Source organism: Capra hircus, chromosome 14, assembly GCF_001704415.2.
Source record: "Capra hircus breed San Clemente chromosome 14, ASM170441v1, whole genome shotgun sequence".
In the NCBI taxonomy this organism is placed as follows: Eukaryota; Metazoa; Chordata; class Mammalia; order Artiodactyla; family Bovidae; genus Capra; species Capra hircus.
Window position 1 is genome coordinate 80,461,515 of NC_030821.1, and position 22,294 is coordinate 80,483,808.

At 51.3% G+C, this 22,294-nt stretch overlaps 2 protein-coding genes across 2 annotated transcripts in view; one reads left to right on the plus strand and one right to left on the minus strand.

Moving 5' to 3' along the window:
• On the plus strand, positions 10,524-16,235 carry LOC102188517 (cytochrome P450 11B1, mitochondrial-like). The gene is given in 9 exon segments (XM_018058109.1): positions 10,524-10,759; positions 11,115-11,273; positions 12,078-12,277; positions 12,332-12,535; positions 12,804-12,958; positions 14,376-14,542; positions 14,961-15,039; positions 15,115-15,262; positions 16,036-16,235. Coding segments are annotated over 9 exon segments (1,548 nt in total).
• The window catches only part of GML (glycosylphosphatidylinositol anchored molecule like), a 30,989-nt gene continuing 25,093 nt past the window's right edge, over positions 16,399-22,294 (minus strand). Inside the window, exon 4 of the mRNA XM_018058130.1 lies at positions 16,399-16,871. Within this exon, the coding sequence (XP_017913619.1) occupies positions 16,573-16,871 (299 nt within the window). The 3' untranslated portion in view covers positions 16,399-16,572. The remainder of the gene's footprint in view (positions 16,872-22,294) is intronic.

Here is a 22,294-nt window from a genome sequence, read left to right on the forward strand (position 1 = left end):
GCAAAACTGCTACAGTTTGTAGGGGAAATAATGCTGATGCCTGTAGTTAACTTTGAAAGGAATCCAAAAGATAAAGTGAATTAACGCATTGTTAGACTGATGGATAGATATGCGGGAAAACTAGTAAAATGTTAAGGTGGACAAGGTGGTGAGCTTCCCAGGTGACACAGTGCTAAAGAACTGCCTGCCAATGCAGGAGACACAAGAGACACAGGTTCAACCCTGGCTTGGGAAGATCCCCTGGAAGAGGAAAGGACAACCTACTCCAGTATTCTTGCCTGAAACATTCCATGGACACAGGAGCCTGGCAGGCTGCATGGAGTCACAAAGAGTAATGACTGAACAATTAACACTTGCACTTGCTTATACCAAACAGAGTTGGACACAACACACACACACACACACACACACACCCTTGCACTCACTGTAAACTATTTCAACATTACTTCCTCAGATAATTTATATAAAATGCCAGGGATTTAAAATGTGCTCTACAGGGAATTCCTTGTTGGTACAGTCATTAGGACTCCATGCTTTCACTGCCATGGGCCCACGTTCAATTCTTCATCAAATAACTAAGATGCAGCCAGCCAGGTGGCACGGCCAAATTTTTTTTTAAATTTTAAATGTGTTCTACGTTTTTTTTTTTTAGCCCAGATTTAACCCATTATGAGAATCACGGCACAGGGCAGAAACTATTTGAATGAGAGTCTTAATTCACCTTCTCAGTTAAAAACTAAAGATCCAGAATTTGACTGCCTAACCCTGGGTGTAGAAATCTAAGGTTTTTGCAGCATATAGGTTAAATGGGCTGGGAGTGATATTTAGAATGTTTTAACATTGCTAGTCACAGTCTTACAAGCTAAGTAACTTCTATGGGGGTAGAAAAAGGATTAAGAACATCATTAAATGAATGAGAATTAAAACAGGTGGCCTTTTGCATTGCTTCACTTGTCCCTAATATGGCAAAGACTATCCAAGAAGAAAAACAGCTCATGGGAAACTTGGTATTTGAGGCCAACTTAGCTAACACCTTCTCCCAATTCAGGCAAAAGTTGTATTCTTTGGAAATGGGACTCATCACACATTGAGTTTTCCCACAGAGGTGTTTCAATTTGCCAGCATATGTGAAACATCGAGTGTGGTGGATCTCAAGAATGATAATGATTCAATTTAGTGAGTAGCTACCTTGATAATACCATGTGGATGAGTTCCCTCCAAGAAAAGTGTGATAAGGAACCTTATTTGGTGCCAACTGGAAAGAAATCATCTGAAAGAGTCTCCGGAAAAAAGATCCTGGGGATTACTCAGGATCCTGGATTATTGTGACACCACCCCCTCCCCATTTTAGCTCCAGACATTACAAAGGGTTGTAAAAGGCAAAGTTCAGCAGCATCCCATAACGTCATTTTCCTTCTCTTTTGGTACCACTAGCTTGGCGAAGAAAGTGATGCCCTGGTTAAATCTCTGTGCTGGTCGTCCACTGATGGTGTTGACTAACAGAAAGATAACAGAAAAGTCATACCTGTGAATTGCTTTTAGCAGGAAATACCTGATCCTCCTAGGGGTGTGATTTAAATCATTGTGGACTCTGTAGGTGACGGGTATATGAGTTGCGGAGCCTCCAGACTCAAGGTCGGAGATGCTGGGTGGGTTCCCGGGTCACCCATCCCCAGAAGATGATGATGGATGGCCCATTGGTGGTGGAAAGGACACCCCCAGGAAGGGCTGCCAGGTAGGTAGGGGAAGCCATGGGACCCCAGTAGAGGGATGCATGTGGTCAGAACGCATGGGGATGGTGGCACTTGAATCTGCCATCCTGTTTTCACGAGGGAGGGGCCAAACCACAGAATCTGCAGACACTGACCTGAGACTGAGTCCAAGCCTGAAGTGCTGGGTGCACCACCCTACCTCCTGCCTAGAACTTTTGGAAGCTTCCAGCCACCTCCCATCTGTTCCCCCGTCCAGCTGTACCCCGCCTGCCATCTTCTGCCCAGGTTTTCTAAAACGCCCCCATGTTGTTGTGCCCAGGCCTTTGGAACCTTCCCCAGCCCTGTGAAGACATTCGGGAACCTTCCACGTCTCTCTCCCCTCCAACCCTTCAGGGTCCTGCCCAGACCTTCTAGAAACGTCTCCATGTGCCTAGGCCTTCCCAGGCCTCCCTAACTTTACCCGAGCCCCCATGTCCCGGAAGACCTTTTGGAGCCTTCTTCAGCACCCCCTATTCTGAGAAGACCTTCTGGAATCTTCCTGGATACTGGCGTCTTGCCAAGAACCGTGGAAACTTCCCCACACCCCTGTCCCAGCCAGACTTTGGGATTTCCTCTTCCTCTGCCCCGCCGCCAAACCGCCCCCAACCTTGTCTTGTCTAAACCTACTGGAACCTTCCAGGACACGAACTCCAGTGGGATCCCACAGGAAGCTGCAGGTATGTGAGGAAAAGTCGCTTAGGCTCCGCGACCTGACTCAACCCGGAAGTACTGAGCGGCGTCTCCCATCAGGCTTTGCGCGGCTTCCAGAAGGTTTCGCCCCGCTCGGAGCGCCCCCAGGGGCAGTCTCATCAGAGCGCCTGGCGGAGGTCGATGCCCGAAAGTGTTAGAGGACACGGAGTGGGGAGATGGTTCCAGAAGGTCTGGGCAGGAGCAGAGGTGGCGGGGCAGGTTCCTGCCGTGACATACCCCAGCTTCACAAGTCTCCCATGACTGACAGTACTAGCGTTCCTTCTCTGTTACAGTGAGACTGAGGGAGAATCATTACTCAAGAGAGAACCAGCAAATCCCCAAATTCTTAGTAAGTAGTCCTAAACCAATTACACAGAAGAGAGGCCCCAGGAGAAACTGGGTAACAGTAAGATCTAAAGGATTGTGAGGTTATCACGAGTTAAAAGTGCAGGGAGAGGAGCGGAAAGGGTGCTTAATGAAAATATATCACATTACAGGCATCTTGTAGAAGAGAGAACAGGGTGAAAATTTTCTCAGCCGCCATTCAGGAAGTTAGATAAGAATAGATTACCTACCCAAAAAAATGAAGGAAATACAAAGAGGAGAGGAGAAATGAACAGGAGGTAAACCCACAAAGCCGAAGTTGGTTATCTGGTCGCATTCAAAGTATTGGTGAAACAGAAGAGACAACAAAGAAAAATACTCATTCTCAATATCAGAAATGGAAAGGGAGGCATCAATCAGCTGTCACCGATCTTATAAAGAAAATGAATGGCTGCGATGAGTAGGCTTCCTGTAATAAATGTCACATTCCTGATGAAATGGGCTAAAACCTGAAGAACACTGGGAACCAAAGCTGACTCACAATGAGAGTGCAGGCTGAAATAATCAGACTGTCGAAGTTAAATCCCTGAAACAATAGAAAGATAACCAAGCTTATGAATGCTAAGTCCCAAAAGAGTAAAGATAAATCTACAAATTCAATGCAATTTCAGTAAAAGTCTCAGCAGGTGCTGTGTGTGTGTGTGTGTGTCTGTTTGTGCATGTGCATGAAATTGATTCCAAATATTCAAATGTTTCAGAAACGGAAAGGGCTAGGAGTAGCCAAATATACTGGGAGAAGAAAAGTGCTGGAGGACTTGAGCTCCCAACTGCCAAGATATTTATATCTTCTCACTTATTGAGAGAGTATGGTGTGGGTTCAGGGTTGAAAAACAGACCAATAGAGGAGAAAGCAAAGTCAAAAAGCACAAATATCCAGTTACAGGCTTTTTGATGAGGCTGCCCCTGCCTTGGCATGGGGAAACGTTCTTGTGTGCCTTGACGAGTGGTGGATAGACGAGATATTATACATGGGTACCACACAAAAGAAGCAGTTCAGGACATTTGTGGATATCAGTGAATCCTCAGAAAGGAAAAAGGAAAAGGTACAAAGCTATCCTAGTGTCCATTGGAAAATTAAGAATATACAAAATTGAAAAAAATATTGCTGGTCACATAAGAAAAAGTGATACATGACATTATGTAAAAATTCACAACATCTGCTGTTTTACTGACAAGACAGTGCAAACCCAGGAGAAAGCATGTAACACTTTTCTCCTTAACACTGGTATTCAGAGTATAGAACTTCTTCCTACCAACTGGTAACTAAAATAGCAGATCATGCAACAGAAATTTGAGAGAAAGGCATAAAGGCAGTTTAGCAGATAGGAAATTTGTGAGGGTACTAAATATAAGAGAAGTGGCTGAACACAATTTCTCTTGGAGGAAATGCAACTTGAAAGTGCAATATAATGACCCCAACAGGGATGATTAAACATTCAAAGACAACCATACCATGTGTTGGTGAGATTTTGAAGTGTGTGGGCTCCCGAGGAGTACAAATAGGTACAATCAGTGGAAATGTCTTCCACAGCCTCTGCCAAAGCAATACTTAGGCACATCAGAGCCCCCAAATTACCACTCCTGGGCACTCAGCTCCTGAAATGCTCGCATGACCACACCTCAAGACAAGGACAAGAACATTCACTGCAGCACTGCTTGGGGTAGATTACAACTAGAACCAGCCTTAATGTCCGCCAATAATGTCCAAAAATAAACTGTCTTCATCAGAGCGTACAACTGTGAGAGGGAAGAACATACAACCGTACGCAAAGACAGGGACTCATATCACAAACATCAGTAGAGAAGAAAAGGCAGCGACAAAAACTCACAAAGCAGGATTTCATTGTTAGCGGTTCAAAAGCAGACAAACTCACGTACAGGCTCAGGAACCCAGCCCCTTTCTTCTTACAGTTGCCCATGTCTGCTTCTACTGCCTGAATAGAGGGATGTGGGGAGGAATTTGGGGCTCTCCACCCAGTTCAGTTTCCTGAGATGGATTCTGGTAGAGGCTTATGTGCATTTGGTGAAAATCCATAAAGCTGTCCACATAGTGTTATGCACCTTGCATAGAATGTTGAATTTTACAGGCCCCTCTGATGAACAGGGCGGAGGGGAAAGTTCTGGAGGTGACCGAAGTGCGGGGCATCCATCTCCTCCTTGAAAATGGGAATGGTGACACCAGCATGCACCTTCTGGGAAAGCTGCCAGGGGAGGGTGAGACAACTCGTGACCCCAAACACAGGATCCCACAAGCACAGGGAGGGCTCCAGCTGTGTGCCTGCTGGGTCTCTGGGAGAGTGGGGAGCCCACGACCTCGGCCCTGTCATAGACATTCCCACCCCTGGAACTCATGTTCCTGGAGCAAAGAAGGATGCGGGCCCCTAGCACAGACCCCATGGAGTGTGGCAGGGACCTCTCACCTTTCTGACTGAGGAGGGGCTTGCAGGCCACCCTCCCACTCCCTGCCAGTGACCCTGTCTTCTGGGTTCTCTGCCACTCAGCCGGATCAGCCAGGCCAGACAGACAGGGCCTCGGCCGCATTACTGCCCTGCCTGCCAGTGTGCCAGTGGAGTCTCTGAAGTGCCCCCCGCGGGACTGCAAGCCCCCATTGGAAGAGATCCTTGTTGGCTCCTCAGAGTGCAGGTGGCAACCAAGCAGGGTAGGCGCGGTGGTCCCCAGGGTGCGGAGTGTAGCCAAAGCTTGCTGACTAGATCCAGCCTTTGTCTGCCACTGGTCCAGTGCCTCAGATTCCGTGTGCTCACTGCGCAGTCCGTCCTCAGTCTCTGGCCGGTAACGGAAGCCCTGCTTCAAGCTGCTGCAGGTCAAGGCCACCTGAGATCACCACTACAAGGCACACCTGACTCCGCTCCCCGTTAGAAATAAAACACATGACAAGTACAGCCCAATGTTGCAGAGGTAATAGAATTGAGAGGTGGAAATGGCTCTGTTCTTATCAGCTCGTGTGAACTTCAAGGTGAAAAAATGCGTGAGAGCTAAAGGAGGATGGAGATTTTGCATTCAGAAGGGATTTTTGAAACTCAGGGTACCTTCCCTAACTGTATTAAGCAAGAAAAGAATCGTTTCTGTTGTTTGCAAATTAAGAACACAATTCCAGATATCAATGCCCTCCCTACTTCCTCTCTCATCTTTCCCAGTAGAAAATAGAAGATATTTGGGAAACGTGATGAGAGAAGTATTACAGAACAAAACCAGACCTGGCAGGATAAGACGGTAGACAACCACGCAGAAACGCTACAGACCAGGGATCTCATCTTCCAACTCCCCAATCCCGGAAAGTGACAGCAAATTCAACCCAAAACGAAGGGCCTAAAACAGAGACAGCAGAGAATGGGATGGGGACGGATTGCTGTGTGTCACGTGGAGGTTCCTGTGGCTGCTAGGTGGATTGGGGAAGCCCAGGGACCCCATGGGTGGGGGTGCTTTGGGGTTCGGCTGGCAGAGTTGTGTCAGCGGGATTCTGCAACCTTGTTCTAGGGGAGCAGGGTCAAATGCCAGAATCTGTCAACACTGATCTGAGGCCAAGTCTGGGGCTCTAGCCCCCCACCACCCTTGACCTGCCCAACTTTCTAGAACATTCGACACTCCCCGTGTTCTGCCCAGAACTTCGGGGACCTACCCCCTCCCCAAGCCCCTGACTCACTCCCTCCAGCCCCTTCCATCCTCTTGTCCAGAGCATCTATAATATTTTGTCTCCTTTTTCTGCCCAGATCTTCTGGAAGTTTCCCCATGGCAACCATATCTTGCCCCATATTCTGGAACCTTCCCAGTTGTGTTTGCTCAGATGACTGACCTTCCCTGTGGCCTTGGCTTCTGCTTAGACCTTCTGGGACACTTGCCACCACACCCTTCCTCCCCTACTCCCCCGGGTCCTGCCTGGCCTTTTGGAACCTTCTCCAGGGTCTGTGTTCCTTGAAGACCTTCTGGAGCCTTCCTTGAGACGCGTCCTGCCAAGAACTCTGGATCCTTCCTGTAGTCCCATATCCTTCCCAGACTTTGGAACTTCCTACCCCGACCTCCTGCCCTGTGTCTTGCCCAGACCTCTTGGAAATTTGCCTACCCCTGTGTCCTGCCCAGACCTCCTGGACATGCAGGCCTTCACCGAGCCCTAGAACCTAGGCATTAACCTCCATGTCTTCATTGGAACTGCTTTCCAATTTTCCTTCACAGTAATCATCACGGGATCTTTCCACTGTTCAGCTTCTCATCCTATTTGAAACAATTTTCTTTGGTGCATATAAGTGTCTAGTTCGGTCCAGATACAAAGAGTATTACGATGCTGCGAATTCTGATATGTGTTTCATTCATTCAATATCATCTTGCTAGCTAGTCCTTCTGTTTTTGGTCATCCTGCTTTTTGTGTGTCCTGCAGTAATTCTATCCATCTTCGTTAGAAATTCAATTGTGTGACTGTAAGCAAAGGGGACATATTCTCTCTGTTCATACTTATTGAGCTAAGTATGTGAATGAATGATAAACTTTCGTTTATGTCACTCATATGATTTCACTTTCTAAAAATTGGAATTGATGTATATGATACCACTTAAGTTACAGGTGTACGATAGAGTAACTGAACATTTTTAAATGCATAGTCCGTTCATGGTTACCGTAAAATATTGGCTCCATCTCCCGTCCTGTACAATATATGTCCCTGTAGCTTGCTGTATGCAGAAGAGTCCCCCACCTCTATACTGCCCCTCTCCTTCCCTCTCCCCACTGGTAACCACTAGTTTGTTCTCTATATCTGTGAGCTGGTTTCTTTCCTGTTGTAGTCGCCAGTCTGTTTTCTTCTCCAGAGTCTGCATATGAGAGATAACGTAATAGTATTTGTCTTCGGTATGACTTCCCTCTCTAGCACAGTGGCCTCCAAGTGCGTTCATCTTATTGCACATGGCAAATTTTCATTCTTTTTCATGGCTGGGTAGTATTTCCCACATAGTTCTGGTGGCTCAGATGGTAAAGAATCTGCCTGCAATGCAAGAGACCTAGATTTGATCCCTAGGTTGGGAAGAGGTCCTGGGGAAGGGCATGGTAACTCCAGTATTCTTGCCTGCAGAATACCATGGACAGAAGAGCCTGGTGGGCCTCCATCCATGGGGTGGAAAAGAGTCAGACGAGACTGAGCGACTAACACTTTCACTTTCTATATATTCATATATAGATTATACATATTTTCATACATATTATACATGTATATATCTACATATATATTTCTGTGTGTTCATATATACCCGTGTGTGTGTGTATATATATATGGATATAGACCACATCTTCCTCATCCACTCCTCTGCTGATGGACACTCATGCTGCTTGTATATCTTGGCAGCTGTAAATAATGGTTCTAACATCTTCCCAAACTAGCATGTTTACTTTTCTCAGATATGTACCCAGGAGTGGCCATCCTGGCACATTCCTCATCTTTTTCTGTTGCACAAATGTTAGACTGTTACTAACAGCATGGACCTGGCAGATGCTGAGGTCTGTGAGGTCCAGTGCATCAACAAGGGGGCCCCTGCCTCCGCCAGGAGGTGCCCCGTGTATCCTGACCTGGCTCACACTGCAGTTGGCAGTCCACCCCCCTCAGGGGACAGCAAAGAGTTCAGATATCCAGGCCAGAGGATCCTGGGGATCGACCTGAGTGGGCAGGTTGAGGAAGGGGCTGGGCCACTGCTGGGGTTCCGGTTGACTCCCCCAGCCCAGGGAAAGAGGGGAAGGAGTCTGAGAACTGTATTGGGGTGCAGGCTCTGAGCCTGGAGTGGGGATAGGAAGGACCAAGGATGAGGTGTGGAGAATTCGGAACCCAGCACGCAGGGGAGGAGAAGGGTTCTGCCTGGAAACAGCCTGATACGGATATCAGGGCTCCCGGGCACTGATCTCACCCTGGGACGCCCACTGAGTGGTGCTCTTCTCTGCAAGATCCTGGCCTGGCCCCTTCGGGGGAGACCATCAGGGCAGTGCCTCCCCTCTCAGGGCCCTGGGCCTTCTGGGTCTGGGCTGGGTCCTCACCCACAGCTGTGCCTCGGGGGAAAACAGCCCAGCTGGCTGGCCCTCAGCACAAGAAGAGGTCTGCGGGGGGTGGGCTGCAGGGCCCATGTGGGAGGCAGAGCCCCACCTTTGGTGACGTGGGGACCAGGGGCCCTGAGAGCGCTCTCGGGTCTTCCTCTGTGAGGAGTCATTGCGTGAAGATTCCCCTGGGACCTGCACCCTGCTCTCAAGCTTGGGAGGTCTAGGAGGTACCAAGAGCTCGGCACAAGCTCAGGAGCCTTTGGTGCTAGTGCAGGCAGAGGGCACACAGGCAGGAACAGGTTCGGAGGCTGGCCAGGGTGGCCTGGGCCGAGGCGGAGGCACCCCAAGCGCAGGCTGGGGCTCCAGGCTGCGTCTCAGCCCGAGGACAGCTCTTACGCCACGGGGGGCTGAGGCCCATCGTGCATCTCTGCTTGACGAGGGACCTTGGCAGTTCTGACTCATGACCACAGCTGAATATCCCCCAGGGAAGTGTCAAGAGAGGGAATGAGTGAAAGCAGAAGGACAAGTAACACTCAGATCTTCAGCCACCCTGCTAGGAGCCCCATGCACTCCGTGTCCTTCCTCCAGAGCCTGCACGGCAGTGTCTTCAGGGCACCATCCCCAAATCAGGGCCGGGGCTCCTGGGCACCTCTGCAGAGGCCCAAGCATGAGGGCCCTGGGCCCTGCTGACACATGGGGGACATGGGGGTGGCACAGAAGACCTGCTGTCAATCTTCTGCTTGAAAGCAGGGCCAGGGACAGCAACACTGACCTCCTGGGAGAGCTGCCAGGGGTGGGTGAGACGACACAGGGTCTGAAACTGTGGACCCCCAAGCCCAGGGAGGGCAGAGCTGTGTGCCTGCTGGGTCCCTGGGAGGGTGTGGGGCCCACGACCATGTCCCTGTCAGACTTTCCCCATCCTGGGAGCTGCTCATGTTCCAGGAAGAAACAAGCATGTGGGCCCTGAGCACACACCCCATGGGGACAGAGTCCTCTCACCTTTCTGACTGAGGAGGGGCTTGCAGGCCAGCCTCACCCTCCCTGCCGGTGACCCAGTCTTCTGGGTACCTGCTCCTCAGCTGGACAAGCCAGGCCAGACATACAGGGCCTCGGCCACAAACCGCCTTGGACGCCAGTGTGCCAGTGGGGTCTTAGCATCCTCTAAGTGCCCCCGTGGGGACTGCAAGCCCCCGTTGGGAGGGACCCTGACTGGCTCCTGCCTCCACACTGGACCCAGCATCTGGCCCAAGCAAGAGAAGCCATAACCCGAGGCTGCAGGAGATGAGAGCCCAGCCCTTCCCTCTGCTCCCCGTTCTGGTCCTTGTAGAAGAGAGACAAACATACCCAAGGTCTCCTTTCATCCTTTGCGAAGATAAGGAACCCATCCATCTTGTGCCTGGTTCAGGAGGGGGCCTCTTGCCCCCACTGATGCCCCTTTGGGTCCCTGCTCCAACCCTGTCCTGCTCCCAAGAGCCATCCACCAGCAGGCCTGGGTCAGTGCCTGACCCAGCACCATCCATCTCCCTCCACCCGCTGGAGGCCTTCAGCCTGAGCGCCGCCTTGGGCTTGCTGGTCGGGTCCTGAGCCAGTCTGGCCTGTGACGTGATCAGATTGCCTGGGAGAGCAGGCCCGGTGAGATAAAAGGAAGGGGCTGAGGGGGCGGGGAGCAGCAGGATGGCGCTGTGGGCAAAGGCCAGGGTGTGGATGGCAGGGCCCTGGCTGTCCCTGCACAGGGCACGCCCACTGGGCACCAGAGCCTCTGCAGCCCCCAAGGCGGTGCTGCCCTTCGAAGCCATGCCCCAGTGTCCTGGCAACAAGTGGATGCGGATGCTGCAGATCTGGAAGGAGCAGGGCTCTGAGAACATGCACTTGGACATGCATCAGACCTTCCAGGAGCTGGGGCCCATTTTCACCTCAGCGAGAACACCCTCACGTTCTGTCCCCCTTGGTGGCTGAGTCCGACTGGCCCAGGGCTAGGCCACATCCCACTGCCCACATCCTGGCGGGGGCGCCCGGGCCAAGGGGAAGGGGCAGGGAGGGGGCTCCTTGCGGCAGGTGTGCGCCTGGGCCACCGCAGACGGGGGCCCTCAGTGAGCAGGAGCCCTGGGCGGCTTGCTGCTGGGAGCACAGAACGCAGACCCCAGAGGAGGGGAGGCTTCAGTGAGACCGCGGGAGGGCCCGCCTGCTCTGAGCCAGCGCCTGGCTCTGTGGAGCGGGGACCAGGCAGGACATGGCCCCCCCAGCAGGCCGCGGAGCTCTGCCCCACAGGTACGACGTGGGAGGGAGACACATGGTGTTCGTGATGCTGCCCGAGGATGTGGAGAGGCTGCAGCAGGCGGAGAGCCTTCACCCGCAGCGGATGCTCCTGGAGCCCTGGCTGGCCTACCAACAGGCTTGCGGGCACAAGTGTGGCGTGTTCTTGCTGTGAGGGCCGGTGGGGGTGTGGAGGGAGGGGCTGGGGGGCCTGTGTGCAGAGAGCATGTGGGACGGGGAAGGCCTCAAAGCCAGCCTCCCTGGGCCCACCTGGGTGGGTGGGGAGAGGGTACCCCCCAGCTCTGGATCGGGCCCATGCGCCAGACAACCTGTGTGCCCTGAGCTGGGTAAGGGGTGGGCCATGGTGGGGACCCTCCCTACGGGTCCAGAGGAGGGAGGGTGATGTCTGCAGAGGCCTCAGAGGGGCCTGCTGGTGGGGTGCCTCTCTCCCTTCCTCCATCCCCCCAGGCCCTGCCAGCAACCCCCCATGGGCACTGGGCCGTTTGGGGACCACCAGGAGAGGCCTGACTGTATTCTGCCACAAGGGGCAGGAGCTGTGCAGGGAGGGGAGCGGGTGAGCAGCATGGCAGAGGCCTCGTCCACTCTGGGGCACGGTGAGAGCAAGCTGGACCAGCTCCCAGGGGCTCGGCCTCCTTCCTCTCAGAAGAAGCCTCCAGGCCCAGAGGGGGCCTGGAGGGGGCCCGGAGGGGAGGTGCGTAAGTCAGGCAGGGGGCCTGGGAGTGTGCAGACACCCCGGCAGCAGTCTCAGCCAGAAGCCCCCGTCTCAACCTGGGTGAAATACCCGACGCTGCCCCGAGGAAAGAGGTGCCTCCATGATCCTACCAGGGCGAGCCTGCCACTGAGGACCAGCAGGTGGCTCCCCATCTGGCCAGCTTCGCTCTGGAGAGAGGAAGGTGGGGTGCAGGACGGGGCCGCTGCTGACCGACACCTAACGCTCCGCTCCCTGCTCCACAGCAACGGGCCCCAGTGGCGTTTGGACAGACTGCGGCTGAACCCAGACGTGCTCTCGCTGCCAGCCCTGCAGAAGTACACACCCTTGGTGGATGGCATGGCCAGGGATTTCTCCCAGACCCTGAAGGCGAGGGTGCTGCAGAATGCTCGGGGGAGTCTGACCCTGGACATCGCGCCCAGCGTCTTCCGCTACACCATCGAAGGTGTGGGCTGGGGAGGCGGGCTGCCCGGGGCTCAGGAACCCCCTCCTCCCGCAGCCAGCACCTTAGTGCTTTACGGAGAGCGGCTTGGCCTTCTGACCCAGCAACCAAACCCTGACAGCCTGAACTTTATCCACGCGCTGGAGGCCATGTTCAAGTCCACCGTGCAGCTCATGTTTGTGCCCCGGCGCCTGTCACGGTGGACGAGCAGCAGCATGTGGAGGGAGCATTTTGAGGCCTGGGACTACATCTTCCAGTACGGTGAGGGCTGGAGCCCGGGCAGTGTGGTGACTAGGGCCCCCGGGGCCCCTCCACTCACCACAGTCGCAGAAGCACTGAGGTCCCGGGAGGGGCTTGTGGCTGCGTCATGGTCCCAGACACCGCCGGCAGTGATGCTGGCCTGGGCAGGCCTGAGAAGTGGGGCAGGACGTGGGGACCTGGGGGCATGGAGGGTAAAGGGCAGGAGGATGACAAAGAGCAGTGCTTCCTGGCGCCAGACCCAGGGCTTCTGTCGCTGTGCATCCTGCAGCCAACAGAGCCATCCAGAGAATCTATCAGGAGCTGGCCCTTGGCCACCCATGGCACTACAGCGGCATCGTGGCAGAGCTGCTGATGCGAGCAGACATGACCCTGGATACCATCAAGGCCAACACGATCGACCTCACTGCTGGAAGTGTGGACACGGTCAGGCCAGCACCCAGCCCTTCCCATAGACCAGGGAGCTCTCCTGCCTCCAGGCAGCCTCCACCCACGGCAAATGTCTCCTTCACGCCTCTCCCCAATCTGTGCCTCCATCTTCCCAAAGGGAAGGCGTCTGTGGTGACCCACATGGGAAACCAGGCTCCAGACAGAGTGTAGAGTGCCCGGAGACCTGGGCACCTGCAGCATAGAGGTCCCTGGGGTCCTGGGGGGAGGGGAAGGGCCGAGGTCCGGCTGCAGGGTCACACTAGAGACCTGTTCCAGGGACAGAGACGATCCTTTGGATGTGACAGGCCAATGGGAAGGGCAGCAAGAGGCTCCAGCGTGTGTGGGAGAGAGCAGGTGGCAGGGAAGCCAGCCCAGGGGCCCGGCCAGGCCCAGGGTGTGCAGTGCAGCTGAAGCGTCCTGCCTCTAGACCGAGCCTCCCTCTGCCAGCATCTCTGAGGGCCAGGCACCCAGGCCCTGAGCAGAGGGGCAGGCTCGTGGTGGAGACACTCCCTGAGCCGGGCCTGTGATGCAGACATAAAGTGAGAGAGGGTGGGGCAGGCATGTGCCTGCTCTGGAAAGGCTTCCTGGAGAAGGAGGGCTTTCACTGAAATTGGAGGGACCACACAAAGAGGAGGCCCGGAGGGCAGCAGGCCAGGCCCTGCCAGAGCCAGCAGTGAGGAAAGGCCATGAGGCTGAGCGGTGGGAACAGGGCAAGTGGACAGAGGAGGGCAGACAGGGTCAGGGACCCTGCCAGGAAGGGCCTTGCACACTTGTATCCCAGGCTAGAGGAAGCCAGTGTGGGGAGTGTCTCATTCAGGCATCCGGTCCCACACGGACCACAGGTCAGAGCACAGCATGGATTACAGCTCAGAGAGCCGCGGGGAGGCCGGATCTGCCCGGCAGGGGATGCCAGGGGCAGGTTACCTTGGGGATGACATTTAGGAGGTTCCGAGCTGCCCAGATCTCTGGCTGGATAGCGGGCACTGCTCTTTGCACATGGAAATGATCCAGGAGGAGGAAACAGTTGGGAGTCTGGGCAACCGGTTCCTGTTAGGACCCTGTGAACCGACCTGCCTGTGGATGCCCAGATGGACCTCAGCTCCTCAACTCTCCCCACTGAGTAGATGCCATGAGTGAGCCCCTCCTGGACCCAGGGGAAGAAGAGAACCTCAGGTTCTGAGGTGGCCACAGGAGGCCTGCGTCTCAGGAACGTTGGGGATGCCTCCCCTGAGGGATTCAGGGAAAGCTGACGAGCTGTTTTTAGAATCTCCAGGACTCCAGGTCTGGGCTTTGTGGTCTCCAAGCGTGCAGGTCCCCTGCCCCAGGGGACCACCATCTTTCTGGGAGGGGCTCAGGAGTGGAAGGGCACTGCCTACACCGAGATCTGAGCCCTGGCCCTTTGCAGCCCCTGCAGACAGCCTTCCCTTTGCTGATGACTCTCTTTGAGCTGGCTCGGAACCCGGAGGTGCAGCAGGCCCTGCGCCAGGAGAGCCTGGTGGCTGAGGCCCGGATCTCAGAAAATCCCCAGAGGGCCACCACGGAGCTGCCTTTGTTGCAGGCGGCCCTCAAGGAGACCTTGAGGTAGGCGAGGTCGACCTGGACTGCCCCGTGGCCCTGGCCCCGTGTCTGCAAGCCCTCTTGCCGGGCTTGACGATCACAACTGGGGCTGACAGCTCCTTTGCCCAGGGGTGCATCCCCCTGTACCTCCTCTTCTTCTCCCTGGAGGGAGGCTGGTGCTTCTTCCTCCGGGATCCCACCTCAGTGTCCCGGGGCCCTCGTCAGTCACGTCCTCGCTGGCCTGGGGAGCTTTGGCTAACTCGGGAGATGCAAGGAAGGAGCGCCTCAGGATCTGGGCTTCCCAGTGCCAGGAGTGACATGTGAGGGCCCGGGGCGGGGGAGGGGGCTGCCCTCAGGCTGTGTGCACTGAGCTAGGAAGGCTGCAGAGGGTGTCCGGGGTATGGCCACAGCTGAGGACCCTGCAGGATGCCCCTGTGCGCAGGCTCTATCCCGTGGGTATCACTTTGGAGCGGCAAGTGAGCTCGGACCTGGTCCTGCAGAACTACCACATCCCGGCCGGGGTGACTGAGGCCCTGGAGCCCTGACAACCTTCACCCAGCGGCCAGCTGACATTGGCCCCTTTCTGCTGCCTGCAGACGCTGGTGAAGGTCCTACTCTATTCCCTGGGTTGAAACCCCGCCGTGTTCGCCAGGCCCGAGAGCTATCACCCCCAATGCTGGCTGGACCACCGGGGCTCTGGAAGCAGGTTCCCGCACCTGGCCTTTGGCTTTGGAGTTCGCCAGAGTGCATGCGTGCTCTGAAAATTCCATGTTCGTCTGTGTAGAAAGTGCCAAGTTGATTCTGAAATTCACATGGAATGCAAGGAACTTAGATAGCCAGTGTAATCCTAAAAGAGAATGACAAGGCAGGAGGATTCACGTTTGCCGATTTCTAAGCTCACTGCATAGCAAACTTTCAAGACAGGATGGTACTGGCACAAGGACAGACCGACCAATGGGCTTGAACTGAGCGTCCAGAAATGAAATGATATGTCTGTGGTCACTTGAGTTTTTACAGAGGGGCTAAGGCCATTCAACATGCAGCATCTGTTTTCAAAGAATGTTGCTGGGACAACTTTCTAGCCACGTGGGAGAAAAGAAGTTGGACCTTTATCTCATTCAAACAAGAACCGACTCAAATGCCACAGACTTAATCATAAGAGCTAACAGTGTAAAAGCCTCAGAAGAATACATGAAGTGAATTCTTCATGATCCTTGATTTGGCAAGATTCTTAAACTGGCAGCAAGTGCTGTTAAAAATGTGAAATCTGATGCACTGCTTTATCTCAGTCATTTCAATTCAGGGTGATTTAAAGGAGTAGAAGGAGGAAGAGAGCAAAGATGGTCTGAGTTTCTGTCCTGTCAACACCGTTTTCTGATCCTGACCTTGGGAGCATGGAGCGTGACAGCAGTCGCCTGGACTTCTGTACCTGCCACCTCAAGGCAGGCCGAAGCTGGCCTTAGGGCCCTCACCCTCCCAAGTAGGCAGCATCTGGAGAAACGTTCCGTCACTCTTAGGAAGCCAGGTGCCACAGTGGGAGACAGCTCGAATCCTGCAGAAGGTGTCTGACGGCACCACGCAGGGCGATGCACAGTCTCCGTGGCAGCTCTGCCTGTCCTCATTCCACTGCATCACCAAGCACACTCTCGACTTCCGCCATCCCCACCTGAACACTGGGAGCGTGCAGGCTCGGGTGCCTCAGGGGCATGTGGTCTGAGCAAACCTGGGGCCGCTCTTTAGGTGGGCATGTAGACCAGGCCCTGTGATGCTTTTGCTGTTACTAACATCCTCCGCCTCTGCTCCCTAAAGTGGCAAGAGGTTGTGTGAGGTTACACCTACCAAAGGGAAGAAAGATTAAACGTTAAAACCACAAAGAAATCTCTGAGTCCACAGAACGTGAACAATTCTGGTGTTTATTTCTCTCTGGAAACAATTTGTAAATGCGGAACTCATCAACTGGGGGCTCTACGGGTCAGTGTCTGGCTCACAAGACAGTAAAGGACAGCTAACTTGTGAGAGACAGGGAGATGGTCAGCCCCTCCAAAGGAGGCTTCTCACATCAGTGTGTTCCTGACTAGGATGGAGACAATGCTTAGGAATAAAGTTGATTGCACCAATTGTGCATTTGCTTCAATATCCTCTTCAAGTGTATAATCTATTGTGATGTCCCTCTCCAGATTAGTAGGTCCTCCGAAATTGCACATGTTCCCACCACAACAATGAACCCAATAGAAACTGTTAAATCTATGAGTCGTCTTTCTTTTGGGGGCTGCCGCAGGCTCTTCGGCTCTATACAGAAATGTGCAGTTATATGTACAGTTCTTGTAAACGAGTATTTCCCGAGAAGTCAAACCTAAAAAGAAATAGAAATGAAAATCACATATTTCATGCTTTCAACATCCAAATATCAAAGCAGAGTTACCTTAACTAGCTCCACCCCTAAATATTGTTGTCGTTCTGTCCTGCAGTCATACCTGATTCTTTTCGACCCCGTGAAGACAGCACGCCAGGCTTCCCTCGCTCAAACACATGTCCACTGACTGATGACGCCATTCAACCATCTCATCCTCTGTATCCCCTTTCTCCTCCTGCCTTCAGTCTTTCCAAGCTTCAGGGTCTTTTACAATAAACCGATTCTGCATCAGGTGGCCAAAGTACTGGAGCTTCAGGGACTCTCAAGATCTTCTGTAACACCACAGTTCAAAAGCATCAATTCTTTGGTGCCCAGCGTTCTTTATGGTCCAGCTCTCACACCATACGTGGTGACTGGAGAAACCATGGCCTTGACTATAAGGACCTTTGTGGCTAAAGTGATGTCTCTGCTTTTTAATATGCTGTTTTAGATGTGTCATACTTTCCCAAGGAGCAAGCATCTTTTAATTTCATGGCTGCAGTCACCATTTTCAGTGATTTGGGATCCCAACAGAATAAAATCTGCACTGTTTCCAATTTTCCCCCATCTATTTGCAATGAAGTGATGGGACTGCAGGCCATAATCTTCATTTTTTGAATGTTGAGTTCTAAGCCAGCCTTTTCACTCTTCTCTTTCATCTTCATCAAGACTCTTTAGTTCCTCTTCACTTCCTGCCGTTAGGGTGGTGCCACCTGCATATCTGAGGTTGCTGATATTTCTCCTGGCAATGTTGATTCCAGTTTGTGATTCATCCAGCCTGGAAGTTTGCATGATGTAATCTTTGAATAAATTAAATAAGCAGGGTGACAATATACAGCCACGATGTACTCCTTTCCCAATTTTGAACCAGTTCGTTGTTACATCTGGTTCTAACTGCTGCTTCTTGACCAGCATACAGGTTTCTCAGGAGGCAGGTAAAGTGGTCTGGTATTCCCATCTCTCTAAGATTTTTCCACAATTTGTTGTGATCCACACAGTCAACTGCTTTGGTGTAGTCAATTATGCAGAAGTAGATGGTTTTCTGGAACTCTCTTGCTTTTTCGATGATCCAACAGATGTTGGCAATTTAATCTCTGGTTCCTCTGCCTTTTCTAAATACACCTTGTATATCTGGAAGTTCTGGGTTCTATAATGTTGAAGCCTAGCTTGAAGGATTTTCGGCATCAACCTGCTAGCATGTGAAATGAATGAAACAGTGCAACAATTTGAACATTCTTTGGTGTTGCCCTTCTTTGGGACTGGAGTGAAAACTGACCTGTGGCCACTGTTGAGTTTTCTAAATTTGCTGGTATATTGAGTGTAGCACTTCAACAGCATCATCTTGTAGGATTTGAAATAGCTAAGCTGGAATTCCATCACTTCCACTAGCTTTGCTCTTAGTAATGGTTACAAAGGCCCACTTGATCACACTCTTGGATGTCTGGCTCGAAGTAAGTGACCATGCCATTGTGGTTATCCGGGTCATTAAGACCTTTTTTGTATAGTTCCTCTGTGTATTCTTGATGCCTCTTCTTTGTCTCTTCTGCTTCTCTTAGCTCCTTGCCATTTCTGTCCTATATTGAGCCCATCTTTGCCTGCAATGTTCCCTTGGTATCTCTAGTTTTCCTGAGGAGATCTCTAGTATTTCCCATTCTATCGATTTCTTCTATTTCTTTGCATTGTTCACTTAAGAAGGGTTTCTTGTCTCTCTTTGCTGTTCTCTGGAACTCTGCATTCAGGTGGATACATCTTTCCCTTTCTCCTTTGTCTTTCACTTCTCTTCTCTGTTATTTGCAAGGCCTCCTCAGACAACCATTTTGCCTTTTAGCATTTTGTTTTTCTTGGGGATTGTTCACCACCACCTGTACAATGTTATGAACGTCCATCCATAGTTTTCAGGGACTCAGTCTTTCAGATCTAATCCCTTGAATCTATCTGTCACTTCTACTGTACAAATTATTTTATTTAGCTCACACCAGAATGGCCTAGTGGTTTCCCCTAGTTTCTACAACTTAAGTTTGAATTTGCCAATAAGGAGTTCACGATCTGAGCCACAGTCAGCTCTGGGTCTTGTTTTTACTGTTGTATAGAGCTTCTCCAACTTTGCCTGCAAAGAATATAGTCAATCAGATTTTGGTATTGATCATCTGGTGATGTCCACGTGTGGACTCACCTCTTGTGTTGTTGAAAGAGGGTGTTTGCTGTGACCAGTGCATTCTCTTGGCAAAACTCTGTTAGCGTTTGCCCTGCTTCGTTTTGTACTCCAAGGGCAAAGTTGTCTATTACTCCACGTATCTCTTGACTTCTTACTTTTGCATTCCATTCCCCATGATGAAAAGGACATCTTTTTGTGTGTGTGTGTTAGTTCTAGAAGGTCTTGTGGGGCTTCCCAGATGGCACTAGTGGTCAAGAACCTGCCTGCCAATGTAGGTGATATAAGGGATCTAAGTTTGATCCCTGGGTCAGGAAGATCCCCTAGAGGAGGGCCCGGCAACCCATTCCAGTATTCTTGCCTCAATAATCCCATGAACAGAGGAGCCTGGTGGACTACAGTCCACAGAATTGCAGAGTCAGGCACAACTGAAGCAACTAGCACACACACATGCTAGCAGGTCTTATAGGTTTCCATAAAACCATTCCACTTCAGCTTGTTTGGCATTAGTGGCTGGGACATAGACTTGGATTACTGTGATGTTGAATGGTTTGTCTTGGAAACAAACCAAGATCATTCTGTCACTTTTCAGACTGCTCCCAAGTACTGCATTTCAGACTCTTTTGTTGACTATTAGGGTACTCCCATTTCCTCTAAGAGATTCTTGCCCACAGTAGTAGATATAATGGTCATCTGAATTAAATTCTCCCATTCCTATCCATTTTAGTTCACTGATTCCTAAAATGTCCATGCTTTTAGTTCACTGGTTCCTAAAATGTCAGTGTTCACTCTTGCCATCTCCTGTTGGACAACATCCAATTTACCTTGATTCATGGACCTAAACTTCCAGGTTCCTATGCAATAGTGTTCTTTACAGCATCAGACTTTCACCGCCAAACATCTACAATTGAGGGTTGTTTCTGCTTTGGCTCAGCCTCTTCATTCTTTCTGGAGCTATTTCTCTGCTCTTCCCAGTAGGATATTGGATACTAAACTAGGAGGTTCATCCTTCAGTATCACTTGCCTTTCCATACTGTTCATGGGGTTCTCAAGGCAAGAATGGTGAAGCGGTTTGCCATTCCATTCTCCAGGGGACCATGTTTTCTTAGAGCTCTCCACCATGACCCATCGGCCTTGGGCGGCCCTGCACTGCATGGCTCATAGTTTCATTGAAATACACAAGGCTATGATCCATGTGATCTTTTTGATTAGTTTTCTGTGATTGTGGTTTTCATTCTGTCTGGCCTCTGATGGATGAGGATGAGAGGCTTGTGCAAGCTTCCTGATGGGAAGGACTGGCTGTGTGGAAAACCTGGTCTTGCTCTGGTAGGCAGGGCCTTGCTCAGTAAACTTTTAATCCAATTTTCTGCTGATGGGTCGGGCGGTGCTCCCTAGCTGTTATTTCACCTAAGGCAGCCCAGTCCTGGACTCTGTAGTGTCTATGACAGGCTGCAGGCTCTATGGTCAGGCTAATGGTGATCTCCTCCAAGAGGATTTATGCCAACACGCTACACCTCCCAGGACTGCTGCGGCCTGTGCCCCTGATCCCGCAGCAGGCCAGTGTCAACCCACACCTCCGCCAGAGACTCTCAAACATTCACAAGCAAGTCTGCCTTGGTCTCTTGTGGGGTCACTGCTCCTTTCACATGAGTCCTGGTGCACATAAAATTTTATTTGTTCAGTTCAGTTGCTCAGTCATGTTTGACTCTTTGCAACCCCATGGACTGCAGCATGCCATGCTTCTCTGTCCATAACCACCTCCCAGAGTTTACTCAAACTCATGTCCATTGAGTCGCTGATGCTATCCTACCATCTCATCCTTTGTCGTCCCCTTCTCCTCCCATCTTCAATATTTCCCAGCATCAGGGTCTTTTCCTATGAGTCAGTTCTTCACGTCAGGTAGCCAAAGTATTGGAGTTTCAGTTTCAGCATCAGTGTGTCCAGTGAATATTCAGGACTGATTTCCTTCAGGATGGACTGGTTGGATCTGCTTGCAGTCAAAAGGACTTCCAAGAGTCTTCTCCAACACTACAACTCAAAAGCATCAATTCTTTGGCACTTAGCTTTCTTTACAGTCCAAATCTCACATCCATACACGACTACTGGAAAAGCCATAGCTTTGACTAGACGGACCTTTGTTGGTAAAGTAATGTCTCTGCTTTTTAATATGCTGTCTAGGTTGGTCACAGCTTTTCTTTGAAGGAGCAAATGTCTTTTAATTTCATGGCTGCAGTCACCATCTGCATTGATTTTGGAGCCCCCCAAAATAAAGTCTCTCACTGTTTCCATTGTTTTCCCATCTATTTGCCAGGAAGTGATGGAACCAGATGCCATGATCTTCGTTTTCTGAATGTTGAATTTTCAGCCAGCTTTTTCACTCTCTTCTTTCACTCTCATCAAGAGGCTCTTTAGTTCTTCACTTTCTGCCATAAGGGTGGTGTCATCTGGGTATCTGAGGTTATTGATATTTCTCCCGGCAATCTTGATTCCAGCTTGTGCTTCATCCACCACAGCGTTTCTCATGATGTACTCTGCATAGAAGTTAAATGAGCAGAGTTGACAATACACAGCCTTGACATACTCCTTTCCCAGTTGGAACCAGTCTGTTGTTCCATGTCCAGTTCTAACGGTAGCTTCTTGACCTGCATACAGATTTCTCAAGAGGCAGGTCAGATGGTCTGATATTCCCATCTCTTTAAGAATTTTACACAGTTTGCTGTGATCCACACAGTCAAAGGCTTTGGCATAGTCAAGAAAGCAGAAGTAGATGTTTTTCTGGAACTCTAATTTTTTTGATGATCCAATGGATGATGACAATTTGATATCTGGTTCATCTTTATTTGTTACAAGGCCTTAAATTCTTTTGAAAAATGTGTATGTATTCCATAGTTTTGGCCACATCAGGTCTTAGATGCAGCATGTGGGAGCTTTCCTTGCAGCACCCAGGCTTCTCTCTCCTTGTGGCCCATGGGCTCCAGAGCATGAGGGCTCAGTAATTGTAGAAGACACCCTTATTGCCCTGCCACAGGTGGGATCTCAGTTCCCCAACCAGGGTTGAACCCACGTCCCCTGCATTGAAAGGTAGATTCTTAACACTGGACCACCAGGGAAGTCCACAGTGCCTAAACTTCTCGAGTAAGCAAGAATATTCAAGTCCACTAGAATTTTCATTACTTCATGAACAACTTCACCTGGAGATGATTTTCCATCTACATTGCCAACTTATCTAGGC